The sequence below is a fragment of the Erithacus rubecula genome (assembly GCF_903797595.1).
Source record: "Erithacus rubecula genome assembly, chromosome: 6".
Taxonomy (NCBI): domain Eukaryota; kingdom Metazoa; phylum Chordata; class Aves; order Passeriformes; family Muscicapidae; genus Erithacus; species Erithacus rubecula.
This window is the reverse complement of record NC_136688.1, coordinates 58,915,974-58,934,737: the sequence shown is the minus strand read 5'-3', so window position 1 is coordinate 58,934,737 and position 18,764 is coordinate 58,915,974. Positions and strand designations below refer to the sequence as shown.

At 47.6% G+C, this 18,764-nt stretch overlaps 2 protein-coding genes across 3 annotated transcripts; one reads left to right on the top strand and one right to left on the bottom strand.

Annotated features, from left to right (window-relative positions):
* Positions 1-167: 167 nt before the first annotated feature.
* L2HGDH (L-2-hydroxyglutarate dehydrogenase) lies at positions 168-14,796 on the bottom strand (the record flags this gene model as incomplete). Of its 2 annotated transcripts, XR_013774641.1 has the most annotated exons (11): positions 13,061-13,170; positions 11,627-11,778; positions 9,629-9,760; positions 8,889-9,051; positions 8,324-8,358; positions 6,730-6,897; positions 5,307-5,464; positions 4,310-4,441; positions 3,404-3,595; positions 2,472-2,672; positions 168-1,800 (listed from the first exon to the last, which is right to left on the bottom strand). XR_013774641.1 is itself a non-coding variant. In XM_079309088.1 (10 exons), exons 1-10 carry the CDS (start codon positions 14,707-14,709, stop codon positions 3,400-3,402), a joined length of 1,332 nt encoding a protein of 443 aa, XP_079165214.1. In that variant the 5' UTR covers positions 14,710-14,796. The 2 variants fall into 2 exon arrangements, 1 of the variants encoding a protein (XP_079165214.1); XM_079309088.1 differs by lacking the exons at positions 168-1,800; positions 2,472-2,672 and adding an exon at positions 14,630-14,796 and having other exon boundaries at positions 3,400-3,595; positions 13,061-13,176.
* Positions 14,797-14,960: 164 nt separating this feature from the next.
* On the top strand, positions 14,961-18,401 carry DMAC2L (distal membrane arm assembly component 2 like). Its single transcript, XM_079307883.1, has 4 exons — positions 14,961-15,094; positions 16,200-16,408; positions 17,141-17,312; positions 17,731-18,401. Exons 1-4 carry the CDS (start codon positions 15,003-15,005, stop codon positions 17,843-17,845), a joined length of 588 nt encoding a protein of 195 aa, XP_079164009.1. The 5' UTR covers positions 14,961-15,002; the 3' UTR covers positions 17,846-18,401.
* Positions 18,402-18,764: the final 363 nt, after the last annotated feature.

Below are 18,764 nucleotides of genomic sequence, written 5' to 3'. Positions count from 1 at the left end.
AGAAGCACAGATAAGATAATTTAGGAAGGCAAGTTTGGTCATGTGTTCCCCCCTGAAGTAATTCCTGTTATACACAGTGATATCCTGCCCAATTCAGCTGAGAATTAGCAAATTCCAGTGAAACCTGTCTCTGACTCAGGAGAAATACACAGACTTTATTTACAGCATTTAAAAAAACCCTCACCATACTATTTTAATCATAAAAGGCACATTTATGAAATCATCAAAGTGAGGCTCATTTGGAAAATAAATTAATGCATTTTCACACTTTGTGACCAACAAGACTGATGCCTAAAACCCTGATAGCATAATCTCTGAACTTATTTTTATAACAAAAGTGCAAAACTTTGATCTCTGAAAAGATTTCACAGAATGCTACATCAAGGTTCATAATTTAAGACTCAAATAAACTTTACCCCCAAACAATCATCACCTGAGAGGAAAAAAGCACAGCAGGCAGCACAGGGAAATGCTGACTTAGGACTCCCCTGGTCTCTGTCTGCATTTTAATGTTCTTTATTCTGTTAATACATGTCAGGACCACACCCAGTGTGGGAGGAAGTGGCTTTTGCAATCCTTTTGTAGGATTTTTACTGTTGATAGGCAACACTTCTGGCAGGGAGGGAAGATAGGATTGTTCCACTGTGGGAAGTTTGACACAGCCCTGTGGCACTGCAAGACTTGGAACAGCTGAATCTCTGCCTAAAGTGACCAAAACTTTGCTCTGAAAGGGTTGTTATTTGAATTTCCAGCAGTCAATTTGCTGATAAAGCAGATTTTACCAGGATAAAAAAAAGAAGGAAAAATAAAAATTTTAAAAAGAGGCAGATTAAGCCCTTTTTTCCCCTCAAAAAAGAGTAAAATCAGAGCTGCTCTCCTGTGCTAACCCACTCCCATCAGAGGAGCTCAGAAAAAAACTTCTAAAGGAAAAATTAATATCCAATTCTCTGGTACAAACTCCCCACAATTATCTGTGTTACCCAACATCCTGTGAGCCTCTGCTATAAAATCCTCAATACTTTGGCCCTGAGGCCACACAATTCTGCAAACACTCCCAGCTCCTCAGCTCAACACTGAGTTTACTTCACCTCTGTCCACACAGACTCTGCAGGTGTAACTCTGATAAAAACTGGTATCAGTGGAGCTCAGAGGAACCAGCAGCACTGGCTGAGCTCCCCCTGTGCTCAGGGGAAATGGGAAACCTTCCTGACTCATCCCTGCTCAGCCTCCAAGGGAAGCAATACCAAACATGACTCAAGGCAGCTTCTGGAGCTTCCCTCCCTTCACATTTCCTGTTCCAAAGACCATTTTCCCTGGATTGCTCAACTGGCTGGACAAAGATCAGCTCCTTTTGCATTACCAGCATTTAAAGGTTGGAAGAAACCCAAAGCTACTGACAAAGTTTCTGTAAATTAAATGGAAAGTGATTCTATGTATCCATATTTTCATTTCTGCTCCATAAAAATACGGACAGTGATCAGACAGAGTATCTGCACTGTAGATCTAAATTGACTTGAGGTTGGTAATCCCCTTTAAGCTTATTTTTCTGTGAAATACTCTACATTCACATTGAATGCTCTGAATATTGTTCTCAGTCTCTGATAAACCTTTAATTCCATATCAGCAGGGCCCTTAAGCAGGGTTTATCCTTCTATTCCATTACTTCCATGTAATCTAGAGGACTGCAGCTCTGATTGAAATGGAATCAGAGCACACACACACCTGTGGCTCTTCAGACCCCTCCAATGTGAGCACAGGCATGGGAATTGTGTTGGTTTGCTGTGCCCAGAAATGTGAATTCTGTCCCATCTGCTGACCCGGCTGGGGCAGTGCCCCTGATCTCCTGGCACACATTCTCTGCTCATGGGCCATCTTTAAACCAGCTGGGCAATCATCTTTATCTTCCCACAGCCCATCCTCCCTCCAGCAGATATCTCCTGTTCATGGCCACTGAGTCCCAGGGCATGGCTGATAAAATTCCATCATCCCATGGGAGATGCTCCAGCCAGGGCAGGAGCCAAGCCTTTCCTACCCAGAGAAAAACTGACATTTGGGACACCAAGGCACCTTCTTTCCACTGGATTCCAGAGGAAAACCAGAGCCTTGCACATCATCCCTGGAGCTTCAGAGGAAACTGCCCCTTCTCCAGGAGCACTGCTCCAGCTGAGCCACATCTGCCCCTGCAGGAGGATGCAGCACCATGGAATGGGACTGTGCCACCACCCTGACTGACTGACTGTGCCAGCTTGGATTCTGACTCTGGCAGGGCTGGGATTGTTCTGTGTAATACTGCATTGCTAGTTTAATTGTCCTAGGAAAGAACTGTTATTCCTAATTCCCACACCTTTGCCTGAGAGCCCCTTAATTTCAAAATTATAATAATTTAGAGGGAAGGGATTTACATTCTCCATTTGAAAGAGAAGCTCCTGTCTTTATTGGCAGACACCTGTCCTTCACACCAGGACAGAAACCCATGTGGATAATTCCAGCAGAATTCCTCCCATGGCTGCTCCTGCTCAGGTGGCCACGTTGCAATGATGGAGGATTTGTGTGCTGAGAATCTGTGGGCAGTGAGCATTGCCCAGGCAGCCTGGGCACAGCCCAGCCCTGCTGCCTGGTGTGTGTGTGCTGCAGGAGGGGCAGGAGCTGGGCTGGACTGGGGTCACTCAGAGCTGGGCTGTGTCTCTCAGAGCAGGGCTGTCTCAGATCAGGGCTCTGTCTCAGATCTGTGCTGTCTCAGATCAGAGCTCTGTCTCAGAGCTCTGTCTCAGATCAGGGCTGTCTCAGAGCTGTTCTGTCTCAGAGCTCTGTCTCAGATCAGGGCTGTCTCAGAGCTGTTCAGATCAAGGCTCTGTCTCAGATCAGGGCTCTGTCTCAGGGCTCTGTCTCAGATCAGGGCTCTGTCTCAGATCAGGGCTGTCTCAGATCAGAGCTCTGTCTCAGATCAGGGCTCTGTCTCAGAGCTCTGTCTCAGATCAGGGCTGTCTCAGATCAGAGCTCTGTCTCAGATCAGGGCTCTGTCTCAGGGCTCTGTCTCAGATCAGGGCTCTGTCTCAGAGCTCTGTCTCTGATCTGTTCTGTCTCAGGGCTCTGTCTCAGATCAGGGCTGTCTCAGATCAGAGCTCTGTCTCAGATCAGGGCTCTGTCTCAGATCAGGGCTCTGTCTCAGATCAGGGCTCTGTCTCAGATCAGGGCTCTGTCTCAGAGCTCTGTCTCTGATCTGTTCTGTCTCTGATCTGTTCTGTCTCAGGGCTCTGTCTCTGATCTGTCTCTGATCTGTTCTGTCTCAGGGCTGTGTCTCTGATCTGTTCTGTCTCAGGGCTGTGTCTCAGAGCTGTTCTGATCTGTTCTGTCTCTGATCTGTCTCAGATCTGTTCTGTCTCAGAGCAGAGCTGTGTCTCACAGCTGGAAGCGGCGCGCGGTCTCCTCGGCGATGGCGCGGCCGATGGCCAGTGAGGAGGTGGCTGCGGGGGAAGGAGCGTTCCTGACGTGCAGGATCCTGCTGCCCACGGCCCCCCTGCCTCCATCGAACACAAAATCATCCACCAGGTTCCCCTCTCTGTCCAGGGCCTGGGCTCTCACACCTGAGGGACCCCTGCAAAACAAGGAGGAGCTCAGCAGAAGGAAAGTGTTGTCCCGAGTCAGGAATTCAATTGCTGTGAGAAGGGACACAGTGAGGAGGGCAGAGAGTGGGGACAAAGACTTTTGGGGGAGGTTAAACACTCAGGAGGCAGAGTGAGGGTATCTGGCACTCATGGGATCACTGAGGAAATGACCTCCCAGACTATCAAAAGCCCAACACCCTCCATGGGCAGGGACACCTCCCACTATCCCAGGGAGCTCCATGTCCACCCATCCTGGCCTTGGGCACTGCCAGGGATCCAGGGACAGCCACAGCTCCTGCCCACCCTCACAGCCAGGCATTCCTTCCCAATATCCCACCCAAACCTGCCCTGTCAGTTTGAGGCCATTCCTCCTTGCCCTGTAAATTGTCTCTCTCCACCTTTCTGTGGGTTCTCTTCAAGTACTGCAAGCTCACAGTAGAGTCACCCCAAAGCTTCTCTTCTCCAGGCTGAACAATCCCCACATTCTCAGCCTTTCCTCCCAGCAGAGCTGCTCCATCCCTGTGATCATCCTGGTGCCTCCTCTGGTGTTTCCACCTGCTCCAGGTCCTTCCTGTGCTGGGAGCCCCAAGCTGGAGGCAGCTCCATGCTTTGGTTCATATTTTGGTTCAGGAAGGGATTAAAGCCCTGCCACGTTTTCTGCTGTTCAAATATGACATTTCCCAAGCAGGAGAAGTTTCTTTTACCTGACAACATCATTGGTGGTGACCTCAGGGATGAACTTCTGCAGCTGCCTCACCTGGGCACTGAGGGAAAAGGCTCTGTACAGCTCCCCCAGGCCATAGGACACGTTCCTCAGCACCAGCTTCCACAGCCCACTGCAAGGACAGAAACATCTGCACTGAGGGAAAATCTGCCTCAAAATGCACCAGCTGCAGCTGCTGAAGAAGGCAGCAAATGCAGTTCCCATTCCCAAAAATCAGGAATCACATCATGCTTTATAAATACAAATGTTTGTCCTTCTCTGCCTCAACAAACCTTGCTCACAGAGCTGTGGCACTGAATTAACTCTGAATTCCAGTCCTGGAAGTGTTCCAGGCCATGTTGGATGGGGACAACTTCCACTGTCCCAGGCTGCTCCAATCCCTTCAAACCAGGCCTTGGACACTCCTGGGGATCCACAGCTGCTCAGGGCACCTCTTTCAGTCCTTTCCCACTCTCCCAGCCAGGAATTCCCAATTCCCACTATCCCACCCATCCCTGCCCTCTGGCAGTGTCCCATTCCCTGTGTCCTGTCCCTCCATCCCTTGTCCCCAGTCCCTCTCCAGCTCTCCTGGATCCCTTCAGGCCCTGGCAGGGGCTCTGAGCTCTCCCTGGATCCTTCTCCTCTCCAGGTGAACATTCCCAGCCCTCCCAGCCTTTCTCTCCTCTCAGCACCCTCTGCAGGTAATTAATGATGCTGGCTAAGTTGATGAAGTTATCACAGGGCACTGGACCAAAACCAACCCTGGAACAGCTCCACCAGCACCTTCCAATGAGCAGCCACATTCCCAGACTGGCTGAGACATGTCCTGGTAGAAAATTCAAATATGAGACCAAGTGAAATCAAATATTTTGGGGAAGTCCACCCTTATCAGCACAACTGTCTTTAAACACACCCAAACCAGGGTTTGGGGCAGGAAGTGGCTTCCATGGCTCACATTTCAGCAAGAGCACCCAGCAGACACAAGCATGAGGCATTACCTGTAGGTTACAGCATCTAAAAAGTCTCCAGGGCTGAAGTCCAAGAGTTTGTAGCCCTCTCTCTTAAAGGCCAGCACTGCATTAGGGCCAAGCCAGATACTGCCATCCATCCTGGGTGTGAAATGGAATCCCAGGAATGGGAAACGAGGGTTGGGAACCTGGAATGGGACACAGGAGAGATCAGAGCTGCTGCAAACAGCAAAAATGCCATTTTATTTCCAACCACAGCAACAAAACTCTGAGTCACAGGAGCTCAGAGTTGGCTCTGAGCTGGTTTTGCTGCTTGCTCATTGTGCAGTTGTGGCATGCCATTGATTAAAACACTGGAGAACAGAGCAGGGCCAGGTAAAGCTGAATTTTAGGGAAAAGGAAAACAAATTAACAGGGGGAAAAAAAGTCCACGTGATTTCTCAGGATATAAACCAACAACACCTGACTGCAGCAATTATATTGCAATAAAATAAAATGCAAAATATTAGGAAACCCTCACTGGTATGTACAAAACAAGCCTGAACTTAGGCCTGGTTAGTACTAATAATAAATATCTGCATGTTCTCTTTTTGTTCCACTTCCTCCCTCCCATCCCAAGACAGGATCCTGAATCATTCCCAGGTGAGAAGCAGCAATGCCCAGCATTCCAATTTTCCCAAAGATCCAGAGCAGGCAAAGTTAAGCTCATATCCAGGAAATCAGTATTTAAATGCACAGAATTAGCTGAAATGGAATTCTCTCCACTTGCTTTGTAACTACATTTTCTGTCTGGGATTGCTCCTCTTCATCCCATCATTTCTCTATATTAGGTGGGAGAAAGGTTGTCCCTTTTTGTCCCACATCTATTTTTTATGACAAAATCAGCAAATACAAAAATAAGGTTGAGAGGGAAATACTTAAATCTGAGTGTTGGGTGTTAGCACAAAAGATTAAACCCTACATCAAGGAACTCATCATAGAATCCCAGAAGAATGAATTTAGGTTGGAAAAGACCTTCAGTGTCATCTGTGAATTTCCTGAGGGTACAGTCAACCTCTCTGTCCAATTATTAATAAAGAGATTAAACAGGACTTTTATAATTATTTAAATAATAAAGAATAATTTACTGTCATCTCTCCCTTCTGAATGCTGCCTACAGATTTATTTTAGGACATAGAGAAGTAATTTAAAGTTTCCTGTGTGGCAATGTGATACTCCATTTTTTTCTCAATTAAAACTAAAACCAAATACACAAACCAACTGGCAATAACTTCCCACGTGGCACTTCCATGTTTTCCTGATAAATTCACAAATCCAAGCTGCCCTGTCACAAACCGAATCTCCACGCACGTGTTTGCATCATCTGACACAAACAACCACGGGATTTTTCCTTTTTCCCTGCCTTTTTTATCAGCTATTAGGGCACACTTTGACAAAGCAGGGAGGTACATACTGGGTAAATATTTCCTTTGACCAAGTAAGCCTTTTCTGGTTTCAGCAGCAGGTAGTCCCCCCGGAAGGGGACGATGCGGGGCTGGGCGCTGCAGCCGCTGATCCGCGCCAGCCGGTCCGAGTGCAGCCCTGCACAGGTCACCAGGTGCCCACAGGACACCTCCTCACCCTGAGGGGACACGAAATACAGGACATTTCAAGGAGTTAAAAACATCAAAATTCAGTGTCTGCTCAAAAAAACACCCAACAGTTGTTGGAAGTCACAGATCGGATTTTTGAGCTTTCTGTGCTGTCAGGTTCTGACCCTCTGGAGAAGCTTCCAAGTTTGGGTGATGGAGTTAAAATTCTGTGTGCAGTTAAATAGAAGTGTGTGATTTCACATGGGAAAGGGTTTTAAATTGGAAGCTTTTAGAATATAATAATAGATATGGGACAGGATGGTCAATTTTGGGTGTTGTCTTTTTCTGTTTTCTTCCTTCTTCATGATTTCAGGTTGTAATTTTTGGATAGTTAGTGCTGCACTGCAGGTGACAGGAGTTTGATTATTAGGTCAAAACCATAAATAATATAAGTCTTAGCTGTTTATTTGACTGTTTAGCTTTAAAAGACCTTGTAATTTGCTCAATTCAGCTCCATTTTGCTCACTTTTAGCTGGTAACTTGAAGTGTTACAGAACTCTCTGTACTTTAGATAAGATTTAATAAACAACCAAGGCCAAACATGAGAAATTAATCTCCTTTGTGTTTTTAATCTGGCTCTGAGTGAAAGCAGAAAAAGACTAATTAAGTGGTGCAGTTACCACATTTACAAACAGCCATTTATTAAAGAAGTTAAATAAGACTATTCACTGATTTGAGCTACACAAATTGACAGGCAAGGAGAGCTGATAAATATTAAACACCTTACCATCTAAATAAACAAATAAATTCAAAACTATTATCTATTTATTTAGCTCACAGTACCTGTTTTTAAATCCTATGGGTTGTTTCATTTTTTTAACTGAAAAATGTTTGCATGAAAAAATACCAGTACTTGGTGGGAAAAATCTTAACAGATTTTGGAAGCAACTTCTAAATGAAAGAGCAAAAACCAGGAGAAATAAAGCAGCAGAACTAAATTTAAAAGCTACCAGAGCTCCTGACTTGCAGGAACACACCTCTCCTGCACCTGATTTACTGAAGCAGTTCTGATGATTAAAAGATAATAAAATGATGCTAAAAGCCTCCTTATCATTTTATGGATGCCAGAGCTCAAAAGTAAACATGAAAACTGGTGTTTGTCACCAAATGAACAAGTCATAAAGGAGTTCTTGGAAACACAAGCATGAGATTGTGCAAATAAAGCAGATAAGGGATGTCAAACATTAGGCAGCACAAAGTTACAGTTTATTATTTTACATCATCATCATCATTATTTATTCATTTGAACATCCTCATTGTTAAGAACTGATTGCAGTTGTTTTATCAAACTGATTATGATGCTGAACAGCAGCTTTTTACCCTTTTTTTTTTTTTTGAGATGAAAATCAGGAAAAAATCTTAAGAAAAGGAGAAGCAGCTTCCTGGAAGGAATTAAAACTTCTTATTCACCCTTACCTTTTTGTTCCTGACAATGACTGGGTATTTCAGTCCTGAAATGGAATCAGACAAGAGAAGGAATTACTAGAACAAGTAACAGAACTGACAGAACAAGCAGCTTGTCACCAGGAAGGAATTTTCCTCTGGAGTATCTTCCAAGCTATGGAAGAACTGCTATTGTCACAATTAATGTTGTTGGACATGACTGTGTTTATTAATTAATGGGGTTTTTATTCTTCTCCCTGTATGTCAGCACAGATCCAATCTGCCTTCAGGATAAGGTAATCACTATCACAAGAATAAATGTGCAAGATTCAGATAAATCTGATTTTAAGAGGAGAGAAGAACTTTATTTCTCCATTTTAGTCTCACTTTCTTCTATAATTTTAAAATATTTCAGCTGAGGGGATGACTTGCCTGCAAAATAACCCCAAGTGAGTTTGCTGAATACTCTAAGATAATTTTACTTTTTTTTTCTCATCCCTAGGAGAAATAAAAATTCAGAAGTGTCATTTCTGTTAGAACAATTGTGTTTTGAACAAAATCTTTGTAGTAAATGGAGGGGAGAATAACCAAGCCTTACCATCTTCACTTTCTGGAGAACTTTCTTTGGCCATCTCAATGTCTGTGACTTCAAAATCAGTCAAGATTGTCCCACCTGCTTCCTGGAAGTCTCTGGCATAGGACTGGGCCACTTGTTTGTAATCCACAATCCCAGTGTAGGGAGAATCCAGGGCCATCAGTCCCTGGGAGGGTTTTAAAGACACAGAGGAAGAGTGAAAGTTGGAATATTTCATCTGGAATATCTGCACTGCCATGAGAAGGGAGTGCTGCTGTCTCCTCATGTGCTCAGCTGGATCTGGAACACTCAAAGGATGTTTTAGGGAGCAGGTCCAAAATGTTCACAGGGAAAATAAAAAGATTTAAAAAGAATTCTCCTCCAGAAAAATTTCTGTTTGTACCTACAACCACTCCTAAGTCACACAGCTACACCAGAGCAAGCTGCCAGATGAAACAGCACAGGGAATTCATATCCAGGTTTTCCTTTCAAAGAAAGACAGACTAATCAATAACAAAGCTGTGTTCCATAAACTCCACACATTCCTCCTGCTGGGAAAATAAACAGCCTGACAAGTGCTACAGAACAACCACACCAACTGCACTGAAATTGGCTTCCTCCAAACCCACTTCCATGGATGGGAAGGAATTTTCAGGCTCTTCTGAACATCAACCTCAAGGCCAGAAAAATATCTGTGTTGAATTAAATTTTTTCACTTAAGAAACAGCTCTTAGAAGATAAGGAGAATTGTGTCAAGCCCTTACCCTGCAGAAGGGCTCCTTCTCCTGGATCTCCTTGGCTCCAATGAGTTTCAGCCCTGGAACATTGTTCTGCAGCCCCCTCTCATACAGAGCTTTGAGCCTTGGGATTTCATCCTGTTCCACGGCCACAATCAGCTTTGGGGAAGGAAAAAAAGGCACAGCAGTGAGCAAAACAGAGCCAGGGCAGGTTTGGCATCAAGCTCAAGCAGCAGTGAATGGGTGAACAATGAATCCAGGGAGTGAAAAATGTTTGGTGCCATCAATTGCAAAAAATTCTGTTGCTGAGGAAGCACTAAATATCATAGAGAATTAAAAATGTAAGTGCTAAATTGTCATTTGAGTTAGTGTCAATTGACAACACTTGCCAGAAGCACCCTGAGACTACAAGTCTGCATGTGAAAGAAGAGAATATGAATTGAAAGAATCACTGGGATGCTTTCAAAACTGAAACTGAATCCAACCCAAGATGCAAAACCTCAAAAAGCTTTGATAAGAGAGTAAGGACATGCTCTGACATGGTCTGAGTGGAACTGCACCAGTTTCACTTCATGTAATCAAGGAGTCTGCTCACAGCTACCACAGGAGATAAACCCAGGCTGTGAATTACCTGTGCCAGGTTTGCATGACCAGGATCCTGCCAGCACCAGCTCAGCTCTGGCACCTCACAGCCCTGAAGCTCCCCAAGCCTGGGGCTGCTTTGGGGGAAGCCTGTGAAATTCCACCATTCTCTTCCCTGGAATGAACACTGCCAGGGAAGTGCCATGGAATCATGGAATGGTTGAGGCTGGAAAAGCTCTCCAAGAGTCCAAGTGACCCCTCAGCACTGCCAAGGGATCCCACACCACTGTCCCTGTGTCCCCAAGTGTCACATCTCCATGGTGTTTAAATCCCTCCAGGGATGGGGACTCCAGCACTGCCCTGGGCAGCTGTGCCAGGCTGGACAAACCTTTCCAGGAAGGAATTTTCCCCAATATCAAACCTAAAGCTTTGTGGTGCAAATTGTGGCTGTTCCCTCTCCTCCTATCCCTGTTCCCTGGCTGTCCCCTCCTGGCAGAGAGTTGTGCAGAGCCACAAGGGCTCCCTGAGCCTCCTTTTCTCCAGGCTGAGCCCCTTCCCAGCTCCCCCAGGAATCCTCCAGCCCCTTCCCAGCTCCCCCAGGAATCCTCCAGCCCTTTCCCAGCTCCCCCAGGAATCCTCCAGCCCCTTCCCAGCTCCCTCAGCCTCTCCTGGTGCTCCATTCTCTTCTAGGGACACATTCCAGCCCCTCCATGTGGTTTTGCTGTGAGGAGCCCAGAGCTGCTCCCAGGACTGGAGGTGGCCCAGCAGTGCCAGCACAAGGGACAGGCACTGCCCTGCTCCTGCTGCCACACTGTTGTTGGTACAAAATACACAAATTCAGCATCACCCAGGCTCCAGTTGACACATTCAGGACAGGAGTTTTGAGCTGGCAGCAGGCTGTTACTCAGGTGTGTTGCTGCACAGATCCACAGTGCCACCCTGTGCCCAGCATGGCAGCACAGACCAGGCACAGCTCTGAGGAAAACCATGGAATCCAAATTTACCCCTGAGGGCCAAAACCTTGAGGTTAGGATAGAGAGAGCCCTGTGGAAACAGCAGCTCAGGGCCCAGTGAGAGCTGGAAAACCTGAACTGAGTGTTAGGAACAACTGGGAAATGGATACAGGACTGTTTCACTGAGTCTGACCACACCTGGTTCTCACTCTGCACCAAACACACATTGATTAAAATTGGTTCAGAGCATGAAGGCAGGGTAGGGGGAGTCATGAAAAACCTTCTCTCAAACTGAGTCATCAGCAGGAAGGGATGATTTGGGGACAGCAGGGGATAATGTGCATTATACACATTTATGTATAAAATCATGTGCAGCCTGAAGAGTGTGGAGGAAATCCATGGGCAGGCCTCTGCCATGTGTTGTAACACACATTAATTACACAGCTTCAGTTTCCAGGGGTAAAGCAGGGAATCCCAGGAATTCCTGTACCTTCCCACACTGTTTGTAGGGAATTCCCTTCTGGTCACAGTATTTGTAGCAGAGAGCTGCCCCCTGCACACACAGCTTGGCCTTCAGGGAGCCAGGGGTGTAGTAAATCCCACTGTGGATCACACCACTGTTGTGTCCACTCTGGTGATGGGCTGCAGAGAAAGAAAAACACATTGTTAGGAAACATTTGCTCCCACTTAATCACTTCAGCTGTCAGAAAAATGACTTAATTGAGGTCCTGCCTTAAATCAGCATTATGAGAGATGATCAAGTGAGAGAACTGCACAACTAATTCCTCCCCTGGCCTCAAAAGGTTAGAGAAACACTGACACAGCCAGCCCTGGTTAATGATAATCCATCACTGCCTGCATTGTGCTGGATCAACAGAGGAAAAAACTCCTAAAACCACAAGTTTTTCCTTCAAGAACAAGCCAATCAATCAAAATGTTTTACAGGCTAAAATTAATTTTTTAAAAATCCAATTTTTCAATGAAGCACATCTCTTAAGGCCTCATCTAACACATATTCTGAGCAATCCATAATTCCTTTGGACATGCTAGCAAGGAGGATTTTGAATATTTGTGAACTGGATTAGGTTGCTATTTCCTCTTGGCAAATAGATAAAATAGAGGTGAAAAATACCACAAACATTTTTACTGAAGCAATTTGGTCAGGTTCTTCTCCCTCTAAAGGTGTGGATGTCCAAAGGTCATTCCTGCTTGGCACTCACACACTGTTAAGGACTTTGTGTCTTGGGGATAAAAAGTCATTTTGCATTATTCATGGAATGTCTCAAGAGCAATTTATAGTGTGGCTGATGGAGCTATTTGAAACAAGATTTTGGGCTCACAGGTCCTGTTGGGAGCTAATCATTGATGTCTATCCCTTGGGAGTCTCCCAGCTCCTTGCAGGACCTGCCTGTGCCCTTCCACAACCTGCACTGCTCCTCACCCTGGTTATTCCCTGTCCTTGTCCCCTGTCCTGGCATTCCTGTGCTGCTGGAGCCCACAGAGCAGCCTGCACACAGTGCAGCAGCAACACTCAGGATTTCTAAACTCAGAATGTGAAGTCCCAGCAGTGAAGCACAGACAGATGACAACTCTGGTGACAACTGCTTCTCTGCTGAAGGACACATCCTTGGGAGAAGGGTGGAGGGGATCCCCTGTTAGGGGAGAGTCACCACAGAATCCCAGCGTGGTTTGGGATGGAAGGAACTTTACAGATCACCTCATTCCATGGGCAGTGACACCTTCCACTATCCCAGGCTGCTCCAAGCCCCATCCAACCTGCCTGGAACACTTCCCACTCCAACAACAACAAGAGCAGCTGCTCTCCCACAGCTACCAAAAGCTGATCCCTGCACAGAGGTATCCATGGAATCCTGAGGAGGCTGGGCAGCGTGTCCTTGGGCTCAGCCTCTGTCCCGCTCCGTACCCGGCTCCTGCTCCTTCTCCAGCACGGCCAGGGCCAGCGAGGGGTGGCGCTGGATGAGCTCCCGGGCTGTGGCCAGCCCCACGATCCCCGCGCCCACCACCGCCACGTCGAACGAGCTGCGGGGACAGCGACACCGGCACGGCCATCAGCACCGCCCGAGGGACGGGGAACAGGGCGGGGACAGGGAACAGAGGGGAACAGGGGAACAGAGGGGAACAGGGGAACAGAGGGGAACAGAGGGGAACAGAGGGGATGGGGACAGGGCGGGGAAAGGGAACAGAGGGGAACAGAGGGGAACAGAGGGGAACAGAGGGGAACAGAGGGGATGGGGACAGGGCGGGGAAAGGGAACAGAGGGGAACAGGGGAACAGAGGGGATGGGGACAGGGCGGGGAAAGGGAACAGAGGGGAACAGGGGAACAGAGGGGAACAGAGGGGATGGGGACAGGGCAGGGAAAGGGCAGGGACAGGGGAATAGAGGGGAATAGAAGGGACGGGAATAGGGGAAGGGGGGAAAAGGCAGAGGGGGAAAGGGCAAGGATGGGGGATAGAGGGGATGGGAATAGGGCAGGGAAAGGGCAGGGACAGGGAACAGAGAGGAACAGAGGGGATGGGAATAGGGGAAGGGGGAAAGGGCAGGGACAGGGGATAGAGGGGATGGGAACAGGGCAGGGATAGGGGATAGAGGAGAACAGAAGGGACAGGAGTAGAGGAAGTGGGGGAGAGGGGAGGGATAGGGGATAGAGGGGAATAGAGTAGAGAGGAAAAGGGGACACGGAAAAGGATAGGGAAAGGAGATATAAGGAATAAAGGGGATCAATGAGAGAGGAAAAGAGGATAGGGAAAGGTGATACAGCAAGCATAGATTATATAGGAAACAGGAATAGGGTAAGGGGAATAGGGCAGGGATAGGGGATGTGAGGAATAGAGGAGAGAGGGAAAGGGGACAGGGGAAGGATAGGAAAGGGGATATAAGGAATAAAGGGGATGTAGGGCAGTGGAAAAGATTATAGGGAAATGTGATATTGCAAACATAGAAAATATAGGAAACAGGAATGGAGAAGGGGAAAAGGGGAGGGATAGGGGATGTAAGGAATAGAGGGAAAAAGGAAAGGGGATGGGGGAAAGGATAGGGAAAGGGAATATAAAGGAATGAAGGGGATATAGGGGAAAGGAAAATGAGATAGAGGAAAGGGGTTAAGGGCGATTAACAATGTAAAGGGGAAAAGGATAGGGATAGCAGATAGGGATATAGGGGAGGTGGGTATAGAGAATATAGGGAACATAGGAGAGAGGGAAAGGGGATAGGGAAAGGTGATACAGCAAACATAGATGATACAGGAAACAGAAACAGGGGAAGGGGGAAAGGACAGGAAAACATGGTACGGAAAGGGATATAGGGAAAGTGGATGAGCAGAGGTCAGAAGAGAGGGGAAGGGGTGAGGGGAAAGGATAGGGGTCAGCGATAAGGTTAAGGTTAGGGACTAGGACAGGGGAAGAGACAGATTCGGGAGGGTGCGGGTGTGAGGCGGGCCCGCCCCGGCCTCACCTGCGCCACCGGCTCTGCCACCGGCTCTGCCACCGGCTCTGCCGCCGCCACAGCGCCTCAGCCCCGCCCGGGCCCGCGCGGCCCCTCAGCGCCGCCGCCATCTTGGGGCGGAGCAGCGCCGCCACCGCCTCCTCCTCCTGCGGCTCTTCCTCTCCTCCTGCGGCTCTTCCTCTCCTCCTGCGGCTCTTCCTCTCCTGCTCTTCCTCTCCTCCTCCTCCCGCTCCCCTCCGCCGGGCAGCGCAGTGCCGCCCCGGCCCCGGGTAAGGTTCAGCCGCACGGCCCCGGGGGCGGTGACGGCCCCAGCCCCCGGCCCCGCTCAGGCCGTGGCAGCGGCGCCGCCTCCCCGACAGCGCCTCCCTTCTCCCTTCTCCCTTCTCCCGGCTGCGAGAAGGTGATGATGGCCTCGGGGACACTCCTGAGGAAGCCGCCGCTGCCGCCGGGCAGCTGTCGAACCTTCTGGGGATGGCTGAATGCCGTGTTCAACAAGTAAGAGTGAGTCGCTGGTTTGTAATAAGTATCAGATGGCTGCCATCCTCTGCGCGGTTTGTGAAGCAGAACAACCTGCAGTAATGTTTTGTGTCGTTAACGCCCCGCTGTGGCCCGGGTTGTGTTGGTTTTTGGCCGGGGCTCGTCCGTGTCGCTGCCCATCCCCGAGCTGTGACCTTGCAGAGGAAGGTGTGAGTGCTCTGCCCCTCCGGCAGTGGCCAGGGCAAGCTGCCCGCATGGATCCCACCCCTGAATCCTGCCTTCATCTCCACCGGCGGCACAGTTTTCTTTCCTTACACACATGGAAGGAAACAGATTGAAGTCCAGTTTGTGTTTGTATTCTTTTTTACTAAAAAGCATCTGTCACTTAACTTAAAGAAACCTCACACTAGGCTGAGCACCACACAACCCAAAAATTACCAATAAACCATTTCCAGTAAATCCCATCCTTCCTTCTCTGACTGTGTACGTAATCAGGTATTTGCTGTGGAGCATTATTGTTATAAGTGCATATTATATTATTGACTTTTCACAAATGCTAAAATGATTGCTGTATGCATAATGTTGGAAAACTTTGCTGTATGAATGTAGTTTCTTTTAGTTGTGTTATTAACAAAACTTAGAAATAACAGTGGGACAAGTATTTTTTTCTTGGACTATAACGTGGGGATATAAAAAGTTTTTGTTCATATAATTAACTCAATGAATGGTATAATAATAATCAGTAAATTTTTTACATTCTTGGATTATCCTATCTGGATGAAGACAGGGGTGAGGAACACCAGAAATCCAAGGAAAGGATTTATTGATCTCCATTACCAGGGAGCGCACCATCAAGAAGGAGCTACAAAGAAAAAAAACTTAAAATGTTGATTTAGATTGAAGGGGTGCGATTTTGAATAATACATAAAGATCCATGAATATGCAACAGGCTGATGCATTTAGAGAAGCGTTTTCTGAGTTAAGATGTGCTCTTTGCAGGATGCCAAGCACCGTTCTAACCTTTTGCTTTATTATCTCCTAATGTCTTTCATTAACCTCTTTAACATCTACCATCAAACCGAAGCTGTTTTTCGTGACGCCGGCTGCTCTGGCTGTCCCGCAGGGTGGACCAGGAGCGGATCCGCGCCGTGGGTCCCGACCGGGCGGCCTCGGAGTGGCTGCTGCGCTGCGGGGCGCTGGTCAGGTACCAGGGCTCGCCGCGCTGGCAGCGGGACTACAACGGGCTCCCCACGGGGCCCCTGGGCCGCCACAGGATCGAGGCCATCGACGCCACCGACTCCTGCATCATGTACAGAGGGTTTGACTATCTGGGTAATAGGAGTTGGCTTTGAAGCGCATGGAAATGGGAATGGTGGTTTGCAAGACAATGATAAATCGTTTGTGGTTTTCTGCCCCTTCACGAATGTTTATCAGTCCTTTAGATTTTGCTGGAGGTGTGGTATGAAGTGGAAGGACGGCCATAGCACTAAGGAAGTGTCACAAATTTGTAGCAAAAAGCACTATAAATATTATTTTTTTTTTTTCTGCACCGAGGGATGATTTTTGGTGTCTATGAAGTCGTAATTCTGCTCATTTTGATGTCTTCAAAGAGACAAAATAGCAAGCTCTCTTTAATCTATTAAAAATAAGAGATTGAACAAGTGTTTCAGGTAATCTTTAAATAACAAAAATCAAAATGGGAACAAGCTGGTTTTTTGTTGTTTTTTTTTTTTTCCATAGCAAGGAACCCTGAATTTCTGCCATTAGCACTTTCTTATGTCAGAGTCATTGTTTATTACCCAAAGTTGTGTAGGTTTTTTGTTACTTGCTCATTTCAAAGGTCTTGAAATCTTACCAAAACCATTCAAACCCCGAGGTTTTCCTAAACCTGAAGTACCATAAATAAACTCCAAATAAACTTTGGAGATTGACTGTGTGTTACAGCCCCGCTGTATAAAGGGAAGTGTTGCTGGGTGGTTTTAGGGGGAGTTAATGAATTGGGAAGTTAACCAGCACAGGCTGGTGCTGGGATTCTGCAGCAAATCCTCCCTTTTGCCTTTGCAGATGGCCTGGAGCACGTTACAGATATCAAGCTGGAGAAGTGCATGTACATCCAGGATGAGTGTCTGCAGAGGCTCAGTGAGACCAGCAACCTGCAGAAGAGCCTGCAGAGGCTGGAGATCATTTCCTGTGGGAATGTCACAGACAAAGGCATCATTGCACTCCACAAGCTGAGGTATGTGAGGCACTGCTGCTTCCACAGCCCCTGCTGGGGCTCTGCTCTGCAGGGCTGGGCTCTGCTCTGCAGGGCTGTGGGGTGGCTGGCTTGGCCTCAAGAAGGATCAGCTTGGCTTCCTGACCCTTCTCCTGCAGCAGCTCTGCAGGGTTTGACTGTGTCCTGTGGCTTTTAGTGCTTCCTCCACCTCACATCTCCCTGTCACCCTCCTCAGGGTGTGGGACAGACCTGGGTGCTCAGGAATGGGGTACAGTTGGATACTGCAGCTAAAAACCCCAAACACCCACTTCAGAAACAAACTTCCAGTAGAACAAATCACCATTTAAAATACTCCAAACAACTGCAGTAGAATAATTTCTCCAACATCTCTGTCAGCAATTCAATAGTAGTTGCCCATTTTCTTTTTAAATATTTACAGGAACCTGCAATATTTGTATCTGAGTGACCTTCCTGGGATCAGACAGAAAGAAACAACCTTTCGTGTCCTTCAGCAGGCACTGCCCAACCTGGAGCTGGAGCTGGATTTGGAATAAACACAGCAGCACATCACAGATGTGATTTCCTAGGAGTTCTCTTACATTGCATACATGAAGCTGTAGACACAGCTGTATTTCCAGGATGGAAGTAAGCCCAGCTCTGCCAGTATGTGACCTTTTAAGAAGTCATGCAGCTAAGTTTTATTAAGCTTAAACTCAGTGGTGAATCAACAACAGCCAAAGCAGGCCTGTGCATGTAGGCATCTGTTTGCTGTTTTTCTAGGAAGCTCTGAATACCTCAGTTTTCAGTATTTATTGCCCAGAAGCAAAGTGGCAGTGGGGGAATGTGTGGTGTTGGTGCTGTTCCCTCTGGGACAATCTTGCCCAGTCAGTGGGTGCTGGTTTAATAAAAGAGGTTCTGGGTTGTTTTTGTGTTCCTCACACTTGGAGTTCTGTCTGGTTTAACCATCTGCAGGCAGGCAGGGTCACCCCTCAGGAGCAGCAGCTCTTGGACACAGCCTTGAGCAGGTTTTGCTGTGTGCTGCCATGGACTGCAGCAGTTCTGGAGTTGCATCTTCATCCTCCTGATACATAAAAGTCATTGAGAACTGTTGAGGTTGAAAAGGTCTGCTGAGATCATGGGATGCCAAATGTTCCCCCAGCACTGCCAAGGCCATCACTGCCCTGTGTCCCCAAGTGTCACATCCACAGGGCTTTTAAATCCTTCCAGGGATGGGAACTCCAGCACTGCCCTGGGCAGCTGTGCCAGGGCTGGACAAACCTTCCATGAAGGAATTTTCCCCAATAACAAGCCTAAAGCTTCATGGTGTAACTTGAGGCTGTTCCCTCTCCTCCTGTTCCTGGAGCAGATCCCAAATCCCCCCTGGCTGTCCCCTCCTGTCAGGGAGTTGTGCAGAGCCACAAGGGCCCCTGAGCCTCCTCTTCTCCAGGCTGAGCCCCTTTCCAGCTCCCTCAG